The sequence below is a fragment of the Panthera tigris genome, chromosome C1 (genome assembly GCF_018350195.1).
Source record: "Panthera tigris isolate Pti1 chromosome C1, P.tigris_Pti1_mat1.1, whole genome shotgun sequence".
Taxonomy (NCBI): Eukaryota; Metazoa; Chordata; class Mammalia; order Carnivora; family Felidae; genus Panthera; species Panthera tigris.
The window spans coordinates 164347636-164373294 of record NC_056667.1 but is presented as its reverse complement, the minus strand read 5'-3'; the positions used below and the strand labels follow the sequence as shown (position 1 = coordinate 164373294).

At 40.6% G+C, this 25659-nt stretch overlaps 1 protein-coding gene across 8 annotated transcripts in view; it reads left to right on the top strand.

The window, feature by feature from the left end:
• PDE11A (phosphodiesterase 11A) overlaps window positions 1-25659 on the top strand; it is a 411261-nt gene that overhangs the window by 326483 nt on the left and 59119 nt on the right. For all 8 annotated transcript variants that reach the window (XM_007083909.3, XM_042994780.1, XM_042994778.1 and 5 more), the window contains 3 exons: window positions 10965-11074; window positions 19009-19099; window positions 22480-22580. In XM_007083909.3, coding sequence (XP_007083971.2) covers window positions 10965-11074; window positions 19009-19099; window positions 22480-22580 — 302 coding nt within the window. The remainder of the gene's footprint in view (window positions 1-10964; window positions 11075-19008; window positions 19100-22479; window positions 22581-25659) is intronic.

Sequence of the window (25659 nt, the reverse complement as noted above, 5' to 3'; positions counted from 1 at the left end):
AGTGGATTTAGTTGAGAGTGATATTATTCATGTTGCTTAGTGTCCAGTTTTTTAAAAAACTATAAAACGATGCACAACTATCACTGTTAGAAATCTTGTTTTTCCTTCATATCACACTAAGGTTCAGCTAGGGTTCATATAGAATATTATGATCCTGCAGAATTCACTGGATATGAAAAGAGAAGAGCACATCTTCACATTAAAATTTATGGTGCTGCTGGCAGTGTGGCGCTGGTGGGGGATTGCAGTTAAACACTAATAATAACCAAGTATCACAGCAAACACATTGACACCCCCTGACATTTACTGGGGGCTTCTTAAATCTTAAATGTGGAGGTAGCGTGTTTAAGTCCATATTTGTGTTGTCAACAAGGTTATTTTCAGAGATAAGCCAAGGCATTTTATTGATCATTCAAACTAGAAAGCAGAAGGGACGTTTAGGGAGAAAAATCCATCCTATTCACCAGCTTGAGGATAATGTGCTGTCTGCTGTCTGCCATTTTCAGAGAAGTCCTTGATTTTTGAGATAGAAAATTTATTCTGGAAGGAGATCTGAGAAGCACAATTAGAACTCTCCTCCCCACCACCCCACCACCCCCAACCTCCCAAGAAGGACAGAACCAATTAAATTTTTTTAGAACCAATTTAATTTTTGAATAAAATTGTTTTCACTAAGTAACCAGAATCCCAATCTCAACAGGAATCTAATTTCTTTGTAGATCGTAACATTGTGAGGTGCAAAGACCTGTTTTGTTCTGTAATTGTGTATAATAAAGTGACAAACAATAATCATGTTTATAATTATCAAACATCATTGTATTTCCTTTTCAATGTAAGTAGCAACTACTCTACCTACCTTAAAATAAATGGTATCATTATCATAATAATGCAATAAAATCTGCATGTTAGAAAAGCCAGTTCTTTAATCTTCATGTAGGTATGTCTTGACTTCCAGTGTAACTTTAAAAGATGGTAAATATTTAATTTAAGAAAAGAGTGATTTTCAATGTATTTGCAGATTATCAGTACTGGGCACTATAAATTAACTATGGAGCTAATCAATTTGAATACTGTTTAAATTACATTTATGACTCCTGCTTTTTAATCATTTAAGAACATTTCTATTTTTATTCTCTCTGGCCACCTCTGAGAGCCCCAATTAGGCACTCCATGCTTCTAGTTGACATTCCCTTTATCCACATTTATTTTATAAAAGGGAAAAGGCAAAGCCACACATAATTAAGAACCTGTGTGCTAATAACCAAACATACAATTGGGCAGAAGGATAATCCAATCCATTTCCTCACACAGGAGAGTAACCTCCATAACTCACTTTAAGCGCTGCCATTCATGAGTTATGGGTCATTCCCTTTCTAGTGAAAATAAATTCTCCCGCACCATCAGCCAGAGCTGGGTATTTTTCTTAGGACATGTAAATTGTAAAAGTGTATGAACATAATCACGTCCGGCATTTCGGGGAACATATAAGCTCTTGCTTATGGACACAGGCTGGTAAGGAAATGAATGTGGTTTCAGGGTTGAGGCTGCCTAGTTACAATATAGGATTTTTGATTAAAGGGAATTTATTCTTGAGATTTTTACGGTGTTGGTAAACTGCTTAATCTGTCGCTTTGTGTTTTATGACACCAGCCGCGTCCTCCAGGTCAGGGAGACCCAGCAGCAGAGCCAGGATCGTTTATCACAGCCTCCATTTTCCACGGTTTATAACTTAGTGATGGCACTTTCTTGGGGCTGAAAACTGGCACTTCAGGGTGTCAAGTTGGGAGCTTTAAAAAGTTTTAATTCTTCATGAGTCCCGTGTTCAATTTTGGCTCAGTGATGGCTAATACAAATTTGGGTAATCTTTGAAGAGCCATCATATTCTTGAAATTCATCAGCCTGGCCTCGTACTCGGAGAGGTCTATCTCTGCACAATTAATGTTTGCCAAGTAATCGGCCTCATTTTCTGTACTCACAAACCACATGTTGTATTATATTCAGTTCAGTAGTAATTTATCATAAACTATAAACTATCTTCCCAAACAGGAACAAAAAAAATCTCTGCCCTCAAAATATTGCAAAGCACATATATTTTTAGTGTTGAAAGCTAAGTCCTTAAGAATCAAATATGCTTTTTCTTGTTTCTTCTTGAAATACAATGTGTGCTGCATGCATGCAGATATATTTCTTATATTATGTAAATTGAAGTAGAAACTGGGTTTTTTTTCAAGCCTTGTTAAGATACCTACCTGAAAATTCCCATAATTATACCATTTGTATATCTTTTTACACATTTTATCAAAGTATGAGAGCAGAGGTATTTGGCCAGTTTTTGACTACATCAGATCTTCTTGAGAATGAAACAAAGTGTGTTGACACATGCTGGAGGTTTGCTTTAAAAGACTCTAGCACACAAACCAACAAAACAATACATGTGAACAGAGAGGTGAAACAAGACCAGCAAACCATGGATCCTGTTGAAGTTAGATAATGAATATGTGGGGGGTCATTATAGTATTCTAGTCTGTGTATGCTTTTAACTTGCCAAAATAAATTATTTAAATTATGGTGGTAAGTAGATTAAAAATTAAGTCTTGGAAGTGGTTAAAAAATAACCCAATAAAATTTATTAAAATCAACCCAGTTTTTTTTCATGCACCAAGCGTTTTTCTCAACACACGTAATTACACCAGACAGACCACTAAGTTTTGCCTTTCTCAGACTTCCATGAGCAAACATTTGCCACATTATTTTAGGTTAAGAGTCACAGTATGTCCAAAACATGACTTAGGTTTTACAGTTTGATGAAAAGTGCCTTCAGAGGCTTCTGCTTGTAACAGAAAGTATTTAACAGAAAGTATTTAAATATAGACTGTAAGGTTTTCCCAACTCTTAGCTTGGTAAGGGAAGGGTCATTGTAGACTTAATCAGTATTTGGCTGCATTCATCTTGAGGAAAAAGAGAAGCAAATTTGATCAAACTACCCCACTCCCATGGACAATTAGACAAACTACAACTGGTTTGTGTAACATTACATGCTTTGGTTAAAGAGACACATAAACATAGTGCTGGATGTTGGTCCCCTAACAGCTGGAAAGGTTCTGGTCTCTGGACCTCAAAAATAGGACTGAAGTGCCTCTTTTTCAGCTCAGCACACTGTAAATATTATGGTAAATATTACTGTAAATAGCAGAGGGGTATAACCATTAAATCTAGATGCTCTGGTTTGTGAAGTAGTGTTTTTTCCCTAGTAGAGGATTGTGGCTATTAACACCTGTTCTCTCCCTGGTCGACAAAGGTAGGATTTTTTTTTTTTAATTTTTTTTTTTACGTTTATATATTTTTGAGAGAGACAGAGTGCAAGCGAGGGAGGGGCAGAGAGAGAGGGAGACACAGAATCTGAAACAGGCTCCAGGCTCTGAGCTGTCAACACAGAGCCCCATGCAGGGCTCGAACTCACAAACTGCGAGATCATGACCAGAGCCAAAGTCGGACGCTTAACCGACTGAGCCACCCAGGCACCCCAATAGGATTCTATTTTTAAAAGAAGGTAGGATATGGCATCAAGTAGCATCCATTAGTTTATAAGCGCTCTTGGTAAGTAATTGAAATCTGCTTCCACCTTAAAGCTTGAGAAAGTCCTCTGCCTAAACTCATTGCTTTGGAGCAACTGAATAGGTTGATGCCCATCAGCCTGTCCTTTGGATTTGTATGTTGAGAGGTAGCCATTCCTTCTTGAAGCAGACAAAACAGAGCCCCAAAGGGAAACATGCTGGGCTTACTGTACATGCCCATGGAGCCCAAACATGTGCCTTAACAACTCTCACGACGCTGTTCCACCCACACTGGGGTGTGTGCTCAGTTGGGAGGGTGACTGAAGGCACCCTTCTCATAGCACCTCTGATTCTTGTTCGCAGATCTAAGTTTCACAGATAGACATGAGCATCCTGGATGTGGCATTTACAATGAAGCCCTCAAAGAGTGCTCTTTGGCTAAAACAAATTTGATTTTAATACTGTACCAAACGAAGACCCCAGACAGTGACCCTGCAACACTCTGCACACCAGAATTAAGAAAACCAGAAATTAAATGTTGTTTCTTTAAATGCTGCGTTTCAGTCCTAAGCTCACATCACTTCCAAGCTGAAATCATCTGTAGGTCCGTTGAGACATGACACAAATTAGGGATATGGTGTGCAGATTCTTCGAGAAGGGCACTTCCTTGAAAAACCATGTTTGCCAAAACCCCTTGGAATGGTCTGAGCAGGCCTCATTGCTCTTCTTACCCCGAAGAGACAAGGATGAAGGGGAGAAGAAAGACTCTACAAAAACCCATCACACTCTCCCTCAACCTTAGCCAATCCACTGAGGACTCTGCTTCTGTGCCTGGCTGTCAGCATCCATGGAGGAACATTCAGAACCAAGAACCTTCACTTTGGAATTTCTGTGACCATTAGGAATTTCTAGTAGATCATTGGACTCCCTCCCTCCTTAGTCTGCCGTGGCAGATCTTGAAATCAACAGGATGAACTCAAGAAATCCCTCATCATTCAGTATCTCTGACACCCAAGGTTCAAAAACAAATGTGAAGGCAGAATTTCTGGCATCACTTTCTCAGATTCCCATGCCAGTTCACACATATGACAAGGAGCATGCAGTCCGTAATCTACCTTCTCCAGAAACACAGCAGGGTGGCTGAGCATGCTGTTATATATATATTTTTACCTACACACACACACACACACACACACACACACGTTCTTTATGGAAATTTTGGATGCGAAGGAAAATTTTTAAGTCACCTGTGATCCCATTACTGGTAACATTTTGATGTACATACTTACAATCTTTTTTTATGCATATATTGAGAATTTTTATAAAGTTGGGATGTTACATATAAACCATTATATCTCTTTTCTCTCCAACCCTCATTTGTAAATCACTATTTATTATCAGTTATATCTTCATGCACCAGAGCTTATGTTAGGCTCAAGATGTCCAGTGGCTCTGCAATATCAACCTATTACTATTCAAGAATAACATCCTTCATGGTATAAAGCACACACCAACTGATTCTTTAGAGCCATGTCACCTAGCACTCTATCATCACAAGAATATATAAAAGCTGCATAACTGTACCCTCACCCTCACCCTCACCCTAGTGGCTGGAATCGTACAGTGGATGAGAACACACTCAGGAGCCAGGTTGCCTGAGCTCTCATCCACCTCTGTTACATTCTAACAATGTAGTTTAGTGCCTCAATATCCTCATCTGTAAAATGAGGGAGATAAGAACAGTGTTTCCCTTAGACGGTTCTTAGAAGGATTAAATGAGTTAACGTGTTTGAAGTATTTAGAACAGTGCCTGGCATACACTGCACTATGGAAGTGTTAGCTGTTGTTAATAATACCCCAAGCCTTTTCTCAGATATACCAGTTGCTTGATACATAATAAGCACTTAATAACATTTGTTAAATGAATGAAGCCTCTGTAGCACCATCTATATTGTGTTGATATTATGGCTATTGTTTTTTAAGCCTTTTTGGATTCTGTGGAGCCACAAAGCAACAGTCATTTTTCTCTGCCCATGATATTCCTCCATTCACTAGTGTTGTGTGGGATCAGCTTTGAAATGGTCGTATATCCTAGCTGGTTTAAATTTTACGGTGACCAGATGAAAGGAAATTACTGGATAGCCTAGGGTACCCTGTGAATCAATCTAATTTTCTGGGTTCTTTGGATCCCATTGATTATATGCTTTGGTGGCCAGAAGCAGGATTATCTCAGCATACATTTTAAGCCAAGAGAGGACTATCATTGGAAGCCTACTCAGAGAGTAGCCACAGACTTTTCTGGAAAGGGTGATGTGAGAACTAGGTCTATATGAATTGACCGTCACTTTGCTTAGATGTATTGTACCCATTGCCTTACAGTTTTTATATGGACTGTGAAGAAATATAGGTAAGAAAATAGATTAATTTGAAGGTCAATAAAACCCAGAATTCTTGGGTCAGGAAGAGAAAAGATATCATTGTATTTGAAAATAAAAGAATAAAATAGAGTCAGGCATGGGATAAATACATTAAATAATACTTTCCACTGCCACTGTGTTCTTTTGATAGTATATTGTCCTCAGCAGGCAGTTGACTTTTTCTCTTCGACATGGGTAAGTGTAGGTCTGAATGAAGACGGTTTGAAGGAAGATGGATGGGGTGGGGGAGGGGCGAACGGACATTTACTGGCAGGTGGACACGTTTCAAGCCTGATGATTCTCTAGAAACCATTTACCAGGCAGCTTTAAATCACAGTCAAGAGATAGGTGCTGCTTCAGTAACTCAGGTATCACAGTTGAGAGAGGTAAATATGTTCTGTGTGACTGTGTGTGTGCTGTACTTCAGGGATTCTTTACTCTGATGATCTAGAGTTGGGTTTCATGGTCTTTGAATACCATAACATTATAGAATAATTTCTGGGAAGAGGGGTCATGACTTTTATCAAATTCTCAGAAGTATCCATGATCCAAATAGTTTAAGAGCTCAATGTGGATTCCTAGGAAGGGGTGGGGAGGAAAGTGGCTGCATAGAAAATCACAGTAAAATATATCCCATCATTTTATATAATGGGTGATAACTGATGGCTGAAAAATGACTCAGGGTTTTGATCTGGAGCCTATTAGAGGCATTTGGTTTCAACTCCCAATTAAATATCTAATCTAATTACCTTATTTTAACATTATCCCTATTCTTACTGTTCTAATTCATCAGCTCATTCTAATCAATAACATTTTCACAGGCAAAACCTCTCTAAATTTTAGTGCAGTTCTATTGTTTACAGCACTGATTTCCACAGTATTGTGGATAATTATTTCATATTTGATAGACTTTCAGGATTTACTTATTATTAACAAGATCCAAACCCAGCAAAACTGACTTATAGTTTCAAGATGACAGAGATGACAAAGACCTTTATATCCCTTCTCCCTTCAAAATCACACCAAAAATAGGAAGGGAACAAGAAATGGATACACATCCCACCTTTCATGGAACCATAATGCATGAGGGCAGAAAATGGAGGGAGGATGTTCATAGTTTAGTAGAGAAAAGGAAGATCTAACCCAAGTGCCTTTGGGGTGAGGGGATGGAGGAAGTGGTACATGTGAGAAACATCCCCTCCAGAACCTATCAAGGTTTAAGATCCAGAGGCATTAGAGAACACAAAAATGGGGTGAAGTGGAGGGAGGGGGTGATGAAAACACTGAGTCCCCAAGTCCCCACCCCTACTCCATATAGTCAGAGGCCTACTCTTCTCACCTATGCAGGAGATAGAATATTTGCTGCAGAAACTAAACCCCAGACTTGAGGACACCAGCAAAAGAAAAGTTAAGGTGAAGTACATCCCGAAAATGAGAGAATTAAGTGAAAGTCTACATTCTCAAAGATGAGAAGATACAAGTCTCTTTTCTCATAATGTCAACATCCATGTTTACACCATTTCCAAGCAAGAGATTGGGACGTCCACAGAACAGGAGTTTAGATACTGACATTTGGGGCCCCCAACAAAAGACCAGCTGGCCATCTGCTCACCTTGTGGGAAGGCCCAGAAATCTACAGACACCACCCCCAAACACTGGTGTGTGGCAAACATTATAATACTTTACTCTTAGATGAGTAGACACTCAAGGATATCAGGTGTTTGAGGGAAACCAGCAAACAGAGAGGAGAAGGAGTTTAGAGGAAACAGGTAACAAGGAGCAGAAGAGAATTTCAGAGGAATTATAATTATCTTCAAAAAGATAAAAGACTATAATGAGAAAAGAATAGCATGCTATGAGAAAAGGAGCAACAGGCAAGAAAATGCTTACAAATTAAAAATATTATTATTCCTGGAAAGAGGGGGAAAATGTGGGAAAGAAGAGGCAAGAAAATAAAAGAATCAATACAGGAAGTCCAATATTCAATTGGAGTTCCATTCAATAGGACACAACAGTAAAAAGAAAACTATTTTTTAGAAAGATTACAAAAATATTGTACTGAAGAAACTGAGCCTCCATGTTGAAAAAGCCTTGCCAAGCCAAATGATGGGGGAAAAGTCCCAAACCAAAGCATATCTTTGAGAAATTGCCAAACCCTAGGGATAGAGAGAGGATTCTAAGAGAGAGGAAATCAAATAGCATACAGTGTTAGGAATAAGAACTGCATATACTTCTCAGAAACGGCTTCAGAAGTTAGAAAACCATAGAGCAGTCTTTCAACATTCTGAGTGGAAATGTTGCAACCCAGAATTGTAGGGGAGGCTAACAACTGAATGAAGACATTTTCAGTCCTGCAAAGCCTCAAAAGCTAATTCACTCCCCCAGTGTTGAAAAGTTAATACCCTTTCTCACAACGCCACTGACAGATGTGCTCCTGCGAAATGAGGGGGGAAATGAAGAAGGACAGAGATGTGGGTTGCAAGAGCCTGGAGGTCAACCCTGGGAGAGAAAAGCTGGCAGCAGACAGAGAATCCAGACCACAGAGCAGGACCAGGCCACCACAGGGTGTCCCCAGGATGGGAAGGCATCTAAGAAATGGTGTGCCCCTTTGGAGAGCTGTGTAGGATGTGAGAAGACTCAGATGTTCAAAGAAATCTTCACTCCAGGAAATAAAAACATTCACATCAGAAGGGAAACAAGCCCCAGATCCTAGTTGGCTCAGCAGTGTCTATGAATAGAGTGCAGATCAGGAAAGCGCTGTATCTGGATTGCATTGTGAGTGTGGGGGAGGGAAGAGAGTACGTGTGAAGATAATTCTCACCCATCACAAGACATCAGTGTTTAAGAGCAAACTCTGGCACCTGTATGCTGGGAGTTGGCCCGCCTCTACCACGTACTAGCTCTAAGTCCCTAAGCACATTACGTAGCTTCTCTGTGCCTCTGTTTCTTGTTACCTGGGGATAACAGTGGTTTCTACCTCACACGGCTGTGATGCGAATTAAGTCAGTTAAACAGTTGTAGAGTTCTTAGGAGAGTGTCGGCACATAGGAAGGACTGTATAGGCACTTAGCGACTAACCAAGTGCTAATAATATGTACATACTATATAGAAATATGGTAGAAAATAATTACCAAATTAGTAAAAGGTTAGATGCCTTTGGGAATCAGGAAAGGGGAAGGATGAGGGACTACTGTTTTTGATCCTAAGTCTCTTACTACGATTTTATTATATTTTTTTTAACTATTCAGGCAATACATTAAAGTAAAATAAAGTTAACTTAAAACCAACAGCCAACTCCAAATTTTAAAATGAAGGGGCACACACAGCTTTGATATGGACTACTTCATTCCCCCCATCAACAATTTACTAACATTCCTATTTGCTATGCTAGTGAAATTACGTGTATTTCTGAATGTAGCAGAGAACCCAACTTAATTTTTAAAAATAAAACTGTCGGGGCGCCTGGGTGGCTCAGTCGGTTGAGCGCCGACTTCCGTTCAGGTCACGATCACGCGGTCTGTGAGTTCAAGCCCCGCATCGGGCCCCTGTGCTGACAGCTCAGAGCCCGGAGCCTGTTTCAATTCTGTGTCTCCCTCTCTCTGACCCTCCCCCATTCATGCTCTGTCTCTCTCTGTCTCAAAAATAAATAAACGTTAAAAAAAAAAATTTTAAAAATAAAACTGTCAACACAGAAACTTATTCAGTTATTTCTGCAATAAAATCATAATTAATTAAAAAACAAAGTTTTTATTGCTCTAAGAGAAGAGATACTATCTAGTGGTCCTGAGTTTGGGGAAAAAATATACATGAAAAAGGAAGCAGTTTGAACCTACTTTCCCTTCCTCTTGCCCTCTGATAAAGATTTTAATAAATAATGAAATGGGAGACTTAACTAAGTACAAGGGGGAAGACATAAGGGCTTTGGGTCAAGAAAATGCATAGATTTGTGTTTCCAGAGGCTTACTGTCTCTTCCAAACTAACCAAAGGACAGCAGGAACCAAAGAATCCTGGTTCTATAATTATATCCCACTGCTCCCCAAATATCTCACACTGAGCCTAGGCATTTCATAAGCATGCTACCAGAGGCCAATAAAAACGGATTCTAGGGTCACCTGGGTGGCTCAGTCAGTTAAGTGTTGGACTCTTGATTTCGGCTCAGGTCATGTTCTCACGGTTCGTGAGTTCAAGCTGACAGCACAGTGCCTTCTTGCGATTTTCTCTCTCTGCCCCTCCCCTGCTCCTTCACAGGTTCTCCCTCTCTCTCCTCTCTCCCTCTCAAAAATAAATAAACTTAAAAAAAAAAAAGGATTCTGTGTAATAAGATACTCTACCTGATTCTCAATCTGGGTTGCCAAATCCTCTCCCAAACCCTAGTTTTCAAGATATACCCTGCCTTATTATCTGTATAAATTTAATCTGTCCTCCAAGCTAATATGAATTAAGGTATTCATAAGACAACTTCTAGAATACTATCATGTAACAATTTGAGTACTTTTAAGTTGCTTCTTTAAATAAATATATATATGTGTGTATATATATATATTTTAAGGTGTTCTCTTTTGCCTGCCCTCATTTAAGTGGCAGCTGGTGGGTATAGCATCCGCTTCTAAATTCACAGCCCCCCTTTCTCCTCCTACCACTAGACACTCCTCACTGCAATGTAGAATCACAAAACACATTTTGCTCTGGGCCTCTGCCAAACTGTCACTGTATCTGGATAGTGCAATCTCCTCTCTAAAAAGGGAACAAAATAATCTGAACTTTGTCCTGGTGTGCCAGTGTGGGCCACCATGACAGCCAGCTAATCCATCACTGTGGGGACCTTAGGCTGTGCAACTGACCACCCAACTGACTGCCATCAAAGGGGGGTGGCAGTTAATCATTTCCTTAAATGATGTGAGTATGGAAACAGCTGATTGTTGCTCAGCAGACGAACCTTATCCATTCTCCCTGCCCTGAGTAGTGACTGTGGCCATTTCCCCTTCTCCCCAGACCGCAGGGTTTCAAGAGATTCTGACCGAGGTGGAAATTTTAGCGGTGATTGTGGGATGCCTGTGTCATGACCTCGACCACAGGGGAACCAACAATGCCTTCCAAGCTAAGTAAGTGTTCTAATTGTTGTTATTTTAATGCATTTGCCTTTCTGTTCAGAGCCAAAGGTGACGAGTGCTAAAGAGTAAAGCATTAATTTCTGGCATCCGAGGCCAAGGCCATGCAGGCTTGGGTGTGCATGTCATGGGGCTCATCCATCTTTATAATTCCCTATTCTTCTTTTAATTGCAAATTTGCCCTTCATGTCATGCTTGTTGATTTGGTCTGTCTCTGTTGACCTCAGTCAGATAACAAAGCTCAGATTTTAAAAGGCCTATTTTTTTTTCCTTCCAGAATATTTGCCTTCATGGCATTATAAGCATCTTGGACTTGCTACTCTCAAAATCAGGTTTTGAGACTATTAAAATAAAAGTGGCCTTCGGAAATTTTATGAAGCAGAATATGTCTCTTCTCCCAATAGACTCTCTTGCAGGTTCTTTAATGGTGGGTGTTGTATAAACTGCAGTGAACTAAAGCAACGCAGGAATACGGTCTCTGCTGTTCCCATCCCTCTGTCCACAGAAAGGTGGGAAGCAAACAAAGGAATTGCATCAATCCTGGGAACGTGTGAGCACCTAATGTGCACAGACAGAATAATGTGCCCCTAAGCAAGTTGGACTGGTCGAAATAACCAGCCGTTACTTGGTGGCTCACACTGTGGTCTTATTTGGAAATAAGACCAAAACCCCAATCTCCTGACTTATATTGAAGGTCCAGTTTTAGTGTTCTTTTTACTATCTGTTTGCAAACAAAATGACACGTGGGTTCAGGGGCTGGAGCAAAACGTTTGGGGATGGAGAAGTTAAGAAAGGCTTCAGCAAAGAGGTAAGATTAACTGTCAGATAACTGATTTCCAAGCCCCCGAACAGGTCTGCCTCCATAACGTGAACATCAATAGCCCACTGTGTGTCAACAGCATCACTCCCTTTGTTCCCCAAACATTGACCTATTGGGGCCTTGGACTCCTGGCTCTTTTCATATCCTCCCAATCAAATGAATTTTGATTTTATAAACTTCTCTTTGCATCCTGGATCCTATTATAACCCCTCACTTTAACCCTCTTTTCTGAATATCCTACCATTTCTTGACCCTCTTAACCTTCTGTGACATCCACTGTGCAAAAACTCAGCACCAATACAGTCAAACAATTCAGTTTCTTGCTACTCTACCTAGACTTTTACAGGCTTTGGGAGAAAATGTCACAATTGCGAGAGTCTGAGACATGCCAAATATGTATTGTCCCAGCTCAGCTGGAGGCTCTATACTCCCCACAGATCTTTCTGTGTCCCTAGCCAGCTCCATCCCCGCTTGCTTTTAGCAGTTATGTGTACCAAACTGTTTTCCCTTCCTAAACCACCTCCTGTCTACCACTGCCCCCACACCACTCAGCAGATCACCTTGCCTCCTCCTTCACCGAGAAAATTGAGGCCATCAATTGAGCCCTCCCTCAATTTCCTCCCCTGCCATGTAGAAACTTATCTGTCTGGCCCCATCCTTTCACCCTTCCGTCCTATCTCAACCAAAGGGCTGTGCCGTCTCCTGTCTGAGACTAATCCCTCCACCTCAGCTTTGGGGGCTTTCCTTGCCCCCTCCCGTGGGACCCTGCTCCATCAATCTTCCTCCCTCTGCCTTGTGTCTCTTTTCCATTCCTACTAGTGCTCAGCATCCTGTTAATGTGAGCGATTTTCCACCATCTTGAAGAAGCCTGCCTCCAACCCTACTTCTCCCTCCGGCTTCGGTTCTCTTTCTCTCCCTTACTTTCCAGTCAGTCTTCTTGGAGGGTTGTCTGTTGTTGTCTTCACTTCCTCAACCCCCGCCTCCTACATGGCCATCCAGTTCCACCTTCCCAGGGGAGCCCACCAATGGCCCCTGTTCCCAAAGCTGATGGACACTCTTTTTGGCCTTCTTTCTTGACGTTTCTTGCCATGAGCCACATTTTGTCACTCCCTCCTTCCAGGAACTCTGTCTTCCTATTGGAGCCCCACAGCCACCTCAGTCTCAGTCTTTGCCTCTACACCTCTCTCTTTTCCTCTATCCTAGTGAATAGCAGGGCCAGAAATCCACCAGTCACCCAGATTCTCTCCTTAGCACCCCAAAACTGACATATCTGCAGGGCCAGAAATCCACCAGTCACCCAGATTCTCTCCTTAGCACCCCAAAACTGACATATCTGCATTATTGGGTAACTACTGCTTCTTTGCACCCATCCTGGGTTGCTACAGCAAGCAACCCATATTCCCTCCTCCAGTCTCCCCCCTACCCCCTTGGCACTCAAGAATAATCTTTGTGGGGCACCTGGGTGGCTCAGTCGGTTAAGCGTCCGACTTCAGCTCAGGTCACGATCTCGCAGTCCGTGAGTTCGAGCCCCGCATCGGGCTCTGGGCTGATGGCTCAGAGCCTGGAGCCTGCTTCAGATTCTGTGTCTCCCTCTCTCTCTGCCCCTCCCCCGTTCATGCTCTGTCTCTCTCTGTCTCAAAAATAAATAAAACGTTAAAAAAATTTTTTTTAAAAAAAGAATAATCTTTGTAATTCACAAAGCTGACTAAGTCACTCTCCTGCTTAAAAAACATTCACTGGCCTCCTGTGACTTTCAGGATAATGTTCAAATTACTTGGTTTAGCCCCCCTGAAGGCCCTTTTCAGTTGGGCTCCTGCCCATTTTCCTGGCCCAGCACCCACTCCTCCCACCCCCACCCCCCATCAATGCATCAGTGTCCCAGACACAGGGGCTATTGGTGTCCTCAATGGGGTCATGTTAGTTCACCTCTCTCTGCTCCCAGGTGTGCTGCTTCTCTATCCTGGAATGCCCTTCTTCTCCTTCTTGCCCCAAACTCCTCCGAAAGCATCACCCCCTGGGTTTTATCTCTGAGGTACCATCATAGTCCGTGTATCTTCCTTTAGCCCCCTGTCTCCAGCCCCCTACCATTCTGCCACTTATGCATAAAGAGGAGATAAATGTGTTAGAAATATGTTCATAAAGCCAGACTGAGCACCTTGTGGGTTCTTTTAAGAGTCAAGTGCACAATACTTGTTCTCAGATACCAACATCCCCTTCCAGAGAGAGCCTGTGTATCACACTGAGAAAGGCGGCCCTTTTTGCTAATTGACCTCTCAGGTCTTTGGACCAAGAATACACACCTGATTAAAACCCAGCTAATCATATTTCATATACCAGGAATTCAGAGTTGGATTACCATGATACTGACTCAGTTATCTGTTGAGATCCAAGCTGTGGATCACAGAGACTTGGGAGCTGTAGGCTGCCATTTTGGGAAAGCCGTGATGACAGAAATAGATAAGAGAAACAAGAAAGTGAGTCTGCAGAGAGAAGAGAAGAAGAAAGTAAATATTCATAGAGAAACAGAAAAAAAGATTATACAACCTTGGAGACAGAAAAAGCAGACTTGATCCCTGGCTTTCCACATCTCTAATCCATTGCCAGGAGACCCAGCCACACTTGTGATAACTGGGTTCCCTCAAAGTTCCTTTTATCATTTAATCAACCTCTTTAATGAAGCTGCTTCTAATTGATTTCTGTTTTTTTGCAACTGCCAGTGCCTGAGACAATGAGAAGTACTACAATGTACTTGTTGTATCCTACCTCCAGTGCTCACCAACATACTTGTAGGGTAGATATCTTTGTCTCCATTTAACCAGGAGGGCCTGAGCCTCAGGGAAGTAACTTGCCCAGATTCATGCATCCAGAATGTGGCACAACAGTGTTTGGACCCAGACTATCTGATTCCAAAAGCCATTGCTTAACCACCGCATCATATTCCCTTTCATGACTTTGTATTATTTATTTGGGGCCTTTAAGCTTCCAGGTTATTAGCTGACTTGCCATATATGTGAGCTCTGGAAAACTACAATATATTTTGACATCCAGCAAATCAAGACACAGAGCCATAAAAAATCCTAGAAATGAACTAGACCTTGGTCGTCATATTTTTCAACACCTTAACTTTACAAAAATGGAAACTGAGGGGTCCCTGTAGAGGCCACTTTTAGGCAAACAAGCTTGAGCAATGGAATGTAGGAAGTGCCCACAGTGACCACCCGGCTGAATGCAAACCATCCCATCAGGTGATCGACCCACCTGCAAATATCCTAACTGACCAATGGGCTACTTACAACCAGGCACAGTTGCCAAAAAAGGGAGAATTCCATACTTTACCATACTTCCTCATCTTCCCCCTTTAAAAACAGCCCCCACCCACTGCCTACTTGCAGACAGCCTCTCCCTCTGCTGTCCTGCCCACTGCTCCCTTGCAGTGTATCCAATAAACTTCTATCCTTTCTTCAGCCTCAGGTGAATTCTTTCACCACCAGCGCCGTTGGCTTCCACCATATCATCCCCCCACATCTGGGGGCCCCATCTGATCAGATAGACACCCCATGTAAACACCACAGTTCCCAAGTCTCAAGTGACTGGTGTAAGATTAAACAACTTTCAACATATGAGATAAGGGTTAAGTTGCTGATTGCTGATATTAGAATTCAAAGTTCGGGGGTTTTGGGTTTTTGGTTCTTCTTTTTTGCATCCTTATACCACATGATCAAAATCTACTCTTCCAAGACAGTCTGACATGTTTCCGCGAGATGATTAATCCTGTACACAACTTAACCAGCTCACGGGATGTCTATCAGCCCTGCTTCTACCTAAGAGAGTTCCTTTTGAACTTAGGATACCAAACATCACCACCACCCACCCTCTTGTTAAAATGTCCTTCAACAACGAATACTGAAAGAGACCTTTTAAATCATGGTGAAGGGATTACCTTTTTATTGATTAGAATAACACTTATTCAGTAAGCGTGCCATTGTTTAGAAAAGCCATAGGAAGAAATCTAGTCCTTATTTCCTTTGTTATTCCACAATCATTGAGTGCTTTTTTTGTGCAAGGCTCTGTGCTAGGCATTGTGGGAGAAATAAAGAAGCATAACAAACAGTCCCTTCCCTAAAAGTAGTCACAGTATAATTCCAATCTTTCAAGTGATTTGGAAATAGATTTAAATGCACCAGTTATTATGTGGCAAAGCATACAGTACCTTTTATTCATATATAAGGCTATAAAGAAACAAGAGACATTTAGCAAGGGACAAATTACTATATAAAATGCAAAATGCCTCTATAATAAAAAGTTGTGACTTTAGTTATAGCACAATATGATTTATTCTCTTAGCCTTTCTGATGAGTGAACCTTTGCATTTTCATATTTTATTCTTAATTTTTAAGTATTGGAGCACGTGCAATGAATGATCAATAGGTAGAGAGGGCCACCATACCACCACGCTTACCAATTGCTCTGTGAACACCTCTCTCCCGTTTTCTCCAGGGACAGCATTTCCCACTCATCCCCCCCCATCTCCATTACAGCTGCCCCCGATGATTAAATATCAGTACCAAGCAGCTTTGTAGTATATTCTCCTAGGAGACTTCTTCTATTCATTTCTAGCATAATCTCTTATACTCATTTATTGGGAATGAAAACCCATCTTGTCGCTTTCGGCCAGGTCCCAGAAGTGAAATCCTGGGGCACATTAATCTGCCATGACAGCCTAATCCCATTCCTCACCACCTCCCAGCAATTCTCAATTTCCTAATTACCTTTCATAGTTTTCCTTTTAAAACTTTCCCATAAGCCATATCTGGAGAACTTATGCACGTTTTTGCACATTTATTTCTTGGTGCCTGAGCAAAGTGCCTGTACAGAAAGAATTTTCACTTTGACTTTTCTTTTTAATAAGTCTCTTCTCGGTGTGTCACCTGTCCAAAAATGAAAGTCTTCAGTATGTCAGGATGACCTAATCAACAATGAGCTTCATAAACAATCACATGTATTAATATTCCTGTGCCTATGAAATTCAGATATATAATATGGATATCCACAATTTGGAGATATAGATGTATCGACAATATATATATTTGTATGTATATATACAAATTGTATATATATATATATATATATATATATATACATATATATGCCATATATATATGTGTGTGTATATATATATATATGTATATATATATATATATATATGGTAACATACTTATTACTGCCAACCTTCAAGTTTGAACTATAATCTCTAGCCATACTACTGTAAGCTTATTAGCCAAGCAGCTAATATTTTTTTAATTTATTATTTATTTTTGAGAGAGAATGGAGGAGGGGCAGAAAAAAGGAGGGGGGACAGAGGATCCCAAAGTGGCTCTTGCGCTGACAGCAGTGAACCTGATGCAGGATTCAAACTCACTAACCATGAGTTCATGACCAGAGCCTAAGTCAGATGCCTAACTGACTGAGCCACCCAGGCGCCCCACCAAGTAGCTAATATTTTTTTAAGCACCTATTCCATGCCAGGCAATCAGCTATGATGTGCACATAAAACATCCTGGAATTTCAAAATCCAAAACAAAGCCACCCAGGGTGCAATTTGAAAAATGTATTTTCATAAAAAGGAACTCTGATAGAAAATAGTTAACTAAAATTAAATATTAATTAATCACTGGTTACTAAGATTAGCCTAACAATTTTGCACTTATTAAATGGCATAGATGAAGGTAAGATTTAAAGAAACAACACATACCTGATTAAAATGTAGTTACCACCCTCCCCCTTAGCAACTCTATTCATGATGATACCTATGGAACCTAACCCTGTGTTTCTCCAGCATGTGGTCAGCTCTGAGTCTCTCCAAGATTATGGGCCCCTGGGCCCCTGATCTGGCTGTGATCTTGGGCTGCTTCACAGTGGAGATGGTGGGCAGCTTAGGACCAAAATCCTTCACGTTGCACGTATATGCAGTTCTTGGCTCCTCTCATTAGCAGTGCAGACTGTGAGCTGTCAGTCTCCGGCATTTCCAAGAAAAGGCCAAATTGCCCTTTTGATGTCCAAACTCCCTGGAATGAGCAGGAAAGAACACAGGGACTCTGATTGCCGTGATTGCCCTTTAAACCATAGGATTCTCTGGATCTCTCTTGACTCTTAAGATGCTCTAAATCCTAATCCTTACACAAGAGCTGGAAATGAACACACTTGAACATGTCCAATGAACACTTTGCTGAACTGATATTATTGAGAATTAACTGGTTCTGCATAAGCAGGATTTACAGATAATTCAAAGTAACTTTTTCAAGTATTTAAAATGGAAATTGATATGGGTTTTAATTGATTTAATAGACTGCAGTCTGCTACATGTCATGTATTATGATAAGCACTTCCAAGTATTTTATTACATTTTCATAAATAACAGGAGGTAGGTAGCATTTTCACAATTTCAGAGACCAAGAAACTGAGCCTTAAAGCACCCAAGTAACTGTCCAAAGCTTTTTCAAGAGCTAGGGTCTGATTCCAAATCCAGGGAACTTTCCAGAGTTCTACTCTGAGATACAGTGGGACTGTGAGCTGGGAAATCATAGGAGAAGCTTGTCAGCCTTACCTGTAAAGTGGTTCAATGGACTCTGCATAATATTCCCAAGGGCTTTTCCCCTGGAAAGGCAAATACATTGGGTATAGGACGGTTAGTTGTTGTGAACACTCGGAAACTACATACAGTTTAGTTCATGAAGTGTACCCTGATCCCCTAAGCTACAAATTCTGTCTTTTGTCCTTGGAACATCTGAAGCACTTCGATTGGACATGGAACGCTTTCTATGGTATTTGTGTTATGTGCATTATTTATCTTATGACCACATCTCATCTGAATTTCTTAGCCACATGGCCTGTGTCTTATCTATTTTATCATCCACAGGATCTAGCCTAACACATAGAAGGTTTTCGAAAAGTTTACTTCGTGGATGAGTGAAGTGCCCAGTTTCCTAAGAATATATATGCTCGTGTTCCTTTGCCAAAGCAGGAAAAGCAGTCTGATCCAAAGAAATGGCATGGGAGAATCGTTGGCGGGTGGAGGGCCCTGGTCACTCACGCTTCTCTCCTCTTTCAGGAGCGGCTCTGCCCTGGCCCAACTGTATGGAACTTCTGCTACCCTGGAGCATCACCATTTTAACCATGCTGTGATGATCCTTCAAAGTGAGGTACAGGCCTAATACTCTGCTCCCCTTGTCAGAAAACCAATACAACAATGTTTGCTACTTTGTAGCGCTACACATAGATACAGAGAAAAGAGACAAGTTTTTTTAGGCCAAACTATTGCTTTTCTTGGTGGCTTTTTAAAATCCTTTCAGATGGCTGACCAAGAACCTTATTCAGTTCTTCCTGAGCTGATTCATTTGGGTTTCATGATTGGTAAGGAGACTTTTCAGATTCACTTAGCAGAAAAGACGGCTTATAGCTTGTCACCAGAGCATGGGCTTATTTTCTTTAAGGAGCACAGAAGCCACTGGCAAAGTGACTTGACCCAAGTAGTGAGTGGCCCACATTCCCATTTTGCAAAAGTCGAAGCCATTTTACAAGATGGTAGAAATAGAAACAGGGTGAGAAAATTACACTTTATTAGCACAATTGAGAAAGCTATGAAAGATAAAAAGAGCCTAAAATTGCTGGTCAGAGCAGTCTGAAAGTGAGAATTGCAGCTAAACTTGAGACCCAAGGCTAAAGCCATATGCCTTATTTTGCTTCATGTCGCAATGCAGGAGTTAGACATAGTTGGACTTGTGTACTTTTAGCTCTCCACAGAGAAAAAGAAAAACCACTAACTGACTCCGGCTGAGGCATCTGAGTTTTAAATTGCCAGGAAAGGATCTGTTTAATTTTCTGCAGGCGTACAGACTTTTTTTTTTTTTTTTGAGGCCAAGAAGGGATCATCTGTTCCCCATTATTTGTCAGTTCTCTAGCTGTGCCATTAATTATTATTATTATCATCATTAAGGCCCTGCTTCGCTGGAATAGCATCATTAAATATGGAGGGGTTTTTTCCCTCCAGCCTATCTTGAGAAAGCATGTCTTTTGCAATATCACAAAAGCCTCTTCGACCCCATAAAGGAGAGTCAGCACTCCGGAACCCGAATGCAACTGGGGAAGGGCAAACCCGCTGAGGGAGATGTATTTTCAGTTGGGAATGAAACATCAAGGGTTAGCCTCTCAGTAACTCTGACAGAAACCAGCATCCCAGCCTCTGCAGCTCTGGAATTTTCCTATGGAAGCCATGTTTGAGCTGAGCGCTATGGAAGAGGGAGGGAGGGTTAGGAGGAGCTTGGAGCTTGGGTGCAGACTGTCTTTTCTGTACTGGCAATATGATGAGTTTACACCTCAGACCCCAGAAACTCCCACCTTTCTAATAACAGGGATTATGAACAGGATGTTAGGGTTTTCTTGGAAGGTAATTTGTTTGTCTCCTTGGGAAAAACAAACCCCACTAACTCAGAATTTGTCTTCATACAAATAAAACACATTGGCTGGCCTTCACTCCGGGGTTCTCTGTAAGGAACACAGAATAATGACAATGGAAATTCATCCTGAGCAACTGTTGTGTGGGTTCTGGTCTGGCTATTATCCCACACACACCCCTGCCCTGCGCATCAGAAAGGCAAAAATGCACCCTGCTTTTCAAATGAGGCAGAGGCCTGAGGCAAGCTACTCCAGACCTTTCTCCCTCCACACTTGGTTTTCTTTTCATCCGTACCACTCCTCCATAAATGTAAATGACAGTAGAAGCAGTATTTCAGGGGCACAAATCTGTTTCAGGGACCAAACCCTTGAGGCACTGTAGAAGGCCAATTTGCATGTAAACAATACACTGACTGCAAATTAACTGTTTTGGTTTATCAAAGCCTATCTGGCTAGCTTTATCACTCTGTTAGCTGTAAATTGTGTCAGTTACTATATGTTCTTTAAAATTGTTAAAACGCACTCTCTCACAAAAAGATCAAGATCCTCAAATTCAGACCAGCTTTCTCTGAACTCCACATACTTTTGACTGTAACTTACTCATAAAGCTATTTTCTTTCACTGGGAGATGCTAGCCATTGTCTGGATCCAGGTGATGACTTTTCCACAGCTTCCAACCACTTTCTTCCAGGCCCCAGAGCACCAACCTATGATTGATCCATGGGGGAAGGCTCAGGCGAAGAAACCTGGGCAGAATTATGGCTTGGTCTACCTTTACTTACTTGTCTTCTTCTTAATGGCTGAATTAAGGGTCTGGAAGAGTTCATTTGAAAATTATTATTAATATTGGACCTGGTCCCAGGTGGAACCAATATACTCTAGTCTTAGGGGAGTGGAGGGTTCACCCAATGAGATAAATTAACTCAGGGAAGGAGATTATCATCTGGTAGCTGGTAAGAAGTAATTTGCTAATTGATATTCTGGTTCCCTGAAAGAATTAATTTACCTCTTAGCGGAGAATAGTTTATTCTCAGGCAGTCATCTGCCCCTTCCTTCCATACCATCTTCTGGCTCTCAGCACCCACTTTAAAACCCCTCCGGTTCCCAGGCCACATGTTTTTGAGTTCATAACTCATGCTAAGAAGACTTGATAAATGAAAAGCCCCTGACTTTCAAAGCAAGTTAAGTGAATTGTTGGTCACTTTACAGGATTGTTTCACTTTACTAAAAATATCGCAGAACTGTCTAATGTAGCTAAAACAAATTTTGATGAAAAGAAGTGTGCTTTCCAAAGGTATGGAGATAACAGGTACAAATTTTCCTAGGTAAAAGTCATCTTAGCAGTCCCAAGAACTATGCCAATAACACTATCTTGTACATTCTAGCGACTCAGTAATTACGTACTGAATTTAATCTACCACACACTTCATTAGGATGTATCTTCACAATTTAAGTTGTGCCGAGTTTCTCAAACTCGGCAGTGTTGACACTCTGGGCCGGTATACCTTCATTGTGGGGGCTATCCTATGCATTGTCAGAGATTCAGCGGCATCCCAGGCCTCTACCCACCAGATCCTGATAGCATGCCCAACCAGAGTGATGATAAAAAAGTCTCTAAATATTGCCAAAATCACTCTCAGTTAAAAACCACTGGTCTAAGGTTTCTTTCTCCTCCTTGAAGTAATTTGTTGTCATAACAAGTGCTTCCAAAATGCCAACTTAAGTCTTTATTAGTGAAACTAGTATTCATTTTAGGGTCAGAAAGATTCTCAAATATTTTGTCAATTTCTACGCTCAACAATTCCACAGGAAATGGCAGCCAAATGGAGTTATTGGCACAAACATATCCATAGTAACACAAGTTTAAACATTTCCAGAGTCTTCTATTTAGGTCTAATAAAGAATAATAAAGTGCCTCTTGGTGGTTGTCCTCAAAAATGGTTGCACTTTCTGGCTTTGCTGTTTTCCAGAGGGTCTGTTTGTATTTGCACAAAATTTCATTAATTTTTTAAAAAAATGTTTTTATCATGTTCCCATACTTTTTTTTTTTTTTTAAATATAGGAGACATGTAATTGACAACCTCAGATTTAATGTTGTCTTTTGTGACTTTTTACTTTCTCATTACAGGGTCACAACATCTTTGCTAATTTGTCCTCCAAGGAATATAGTGACCTTATGCAGCTTTTGAAGCAGTCAATATTAGCAACAGACCTCACGCTGTACTTTGAGTAGGTATTGGCATTTGATCTATTTGACAAATGGATATCTAAAATTTCATCTTGTAATTAATGTTCAAGTCCATATTGGGGGTCGCCTGTTATTCTACCACTGGTATCAATGTGTGAATGAGCTAAACTTTTTGTTGTTTTCCCTTATCTAAATGAACTTCATTAAGGTGGTATCTGTAAGACAAGAAAATCAGGGCTACCATCACGTGATTTATAGCTTTCTTCTGTTTAATGAACTTTGTCTGAAACTTTTGACTCTGAAACTAGGTGATGGCCATTTTTATTTTAGACACTTGCTAAGATTGCTATTTTTGGTTATTTTATTTCTGGTGAAATCCAAAATGGTGTTGATGATGCTAATGAAAGATTTGTTGCTGAAAGGTTGACTTGAAATCCAAGTCTTCATTTCTTGCCTCTACTCTATCTCTCTTTCTCAGAAGAGCTGTCCTCCTTTTTCCCAAAGTTCAAGCCTCCATCTGAGCTAGAAATTCCATCCCTCTTATTTCCCCTGATACCTGCTCCACCAGAGCAAAACCACCTCTTTTGGCAGCCTGAAAGTCTTTTCCTTCACCAATATGCATAGTTTCCTCTTAAAGACCAGTTTCCCTTCCTTAAAAAATTCTTCCACTTGATCTGATGGAGATCTTTAATTGCTTTTCAACTTACCTTTCTTTTATTGCCTACCTTTCAAAATAAATGGAACACTAAAAAATAAAAAATAAAATAAATGGAACACATTTTCCTAACACCTGCTTACGCTTTGAAGACCAATGTGTACCTTCATATTCTACAAAAATTGTTCTTTCACAGGTCACCAGAAACTTCCTTATCCTCAAATTCAGTGTCCTCCTTTACCCATTTCTGATATTGTCTAGCTTCTTTGAGACCTCTGAAGATTTACAGTCTTCTTATTGTCAATTTCTACCCTCTTCTCTTCCCCAACATCCAGCTGCTTTTCTCCCTCTTTTTCTGGATTCTTTGTAGGTTTCTTTTCTCCTTGTTCCTACATATGAGTTCTTGAACCCATATTCTTTCTCAAATAAGATTTATTCCCTTAGCCTCAACTCCATATAACCTGTATAGGTATGTAGAAGGCCCTGGAATTCTTCAGTCTAACCATCACATTCTAATCACATATCTCCAACTTCCATCTCAAAAACCTTCAGTGATTTCATTGCTTTCAAAGCAACCTGGAAACTTAGTTCAAGTTTCAAGGCCCTCCATAATCTGCCCCTAACCTTTTTTCCTTCTTATCTTCCACTTCTCTCCTACATGATTTGTCTTCTCCAACCAGACTGGTCTACATATTACACTTTGAAAACATCTCACACAGTGCCCTGATGCCTGAATCATACTGTTTCTGCATGAAATCCTGTCCCTGCCCTTCCTCATCAGCTGAATTTTCCTTTAAGGTCCATTTCCTCCATCACCTTTTCTAGGAAGCTTGTTTCACTCCCTTTGAAATCTTAACTGCCCTTTGTTATTGTGTCAGTTAGAATTAGAATCAATTGTAAGGGACACAAAACCCAAAACAATAGTGGACTACATCTCTGTCACGTAGAAGAAATCTGGAGATCCACAATCTGGAGCTGGTAGAGTAGCTATATGAAGTCATCAGGGACTCAGTGCTCTTTTTATCTTTCCGAGCTGCCACCTTCAGCACATGGTTTTGACCTTAATCCAAGATAGCTGCTTAAGCTCCAACCAGAATGTCCACATTTCAACAAGCAGAAAGAAAGAAGGGACAAGGAAGAAAGGGGCCAAAAGGTGATGCAAGCTATCTTTTAGGAGAGTTTTTTGGAAACTCCACATAATTCTTGCACTTACATTTCAATGGTCAGAATTTAGTCATTTGGCCAAACCTAGGTTGAAGGAAGGTTGGGGAAGGAAGTCTTTATTTTGGGTAGCTGTGTGCCCTGCTGAAAAGTAGGGGCTCTATTGTTAATAAAGGAAGGAGGGATATTGGAGTAGACAACTAACAATCTGTGCCCTAGGTATTTATTGTTGGATTCTGCTGAATGAGTTAGTGCATGGTATTGTGGAAAGAGTAAAGGCTTTGGAAGTATACTGGTCTGGATTTAAATCACATTCTGGCATTCTGCTTAAACCTGGTAGACTGAGCCCAAGTGTCTGTGTCCTTTCCCTCCTGAAACTCCACTGAAATGACACCAAATAAATTTAAAGAAAAATAAAAGCATAAATCTGCAAGAGAGAGGGCACGCAACAACTGAAAAGAGATGTCAATACATAAGTGGAAAACGGAAGACTGACCAACAAATGGTAACTGATTTAGCAGAGCAGAAGTGAAAAGTAGGGCCCACAGAGGAAAACATCTCTGAGAAGCAAGATAGTTTGCCCTGTAAGACCTTAGTTAGGAGCCCAGGGACAAAAAAAAAAAAAAAAAAAAATGCCATGAAAAGGGGATATGACTCTCAAAGCTTAAGACAAGAAGATTGATAGAAAGTCAGTTTATGTAACACTCAGAGCCCACAAAGTCCTTCCCCAACATAGTCAGTTAGCTTTTTTTCCTCTACCCCTGGAGATAGTCAGAGGTTTATTCCCTAGAGAAATAAAAGACCAAACTCTGGACTGAGGGAAATACAAGGTAGAAATGAGATACAGAGCCAGAACAGGGGATAAAAAGAAATGGAACAAGTCTCTGGATTGAAAACCCATAGCCCAGTCACCCAGAAGCTAGGAGTTCATAAGCCATAAATCCAGGGTTGTGAGATTTAGCAAATAGAAATACAAGAATCCTAGTTAAATTTGAATTTCATATAAACAAGGAACAATTTTTAGTATAGCTATGTCCCATGTAATGTGTGTGGAGGACACATACATACAACTGCTGCTCAGCCTTTTAATGCCTGACCATTACATACAAAGAGATACCAAGGCTCACAGAACACTTTGTGAAAGACTCCCATATGAAATACAGAAGCCAAAGCAAATGGGAAAAAATGAAATTCAGAGAAAGCAGGGAGAGAAAGAAAACAAAACCCCAAAGCGATTATTAATATCTTTAGACAGCTAATGTATTGCATCCATGAAACAAGAACAGGATGCTTTAAAAAATAAT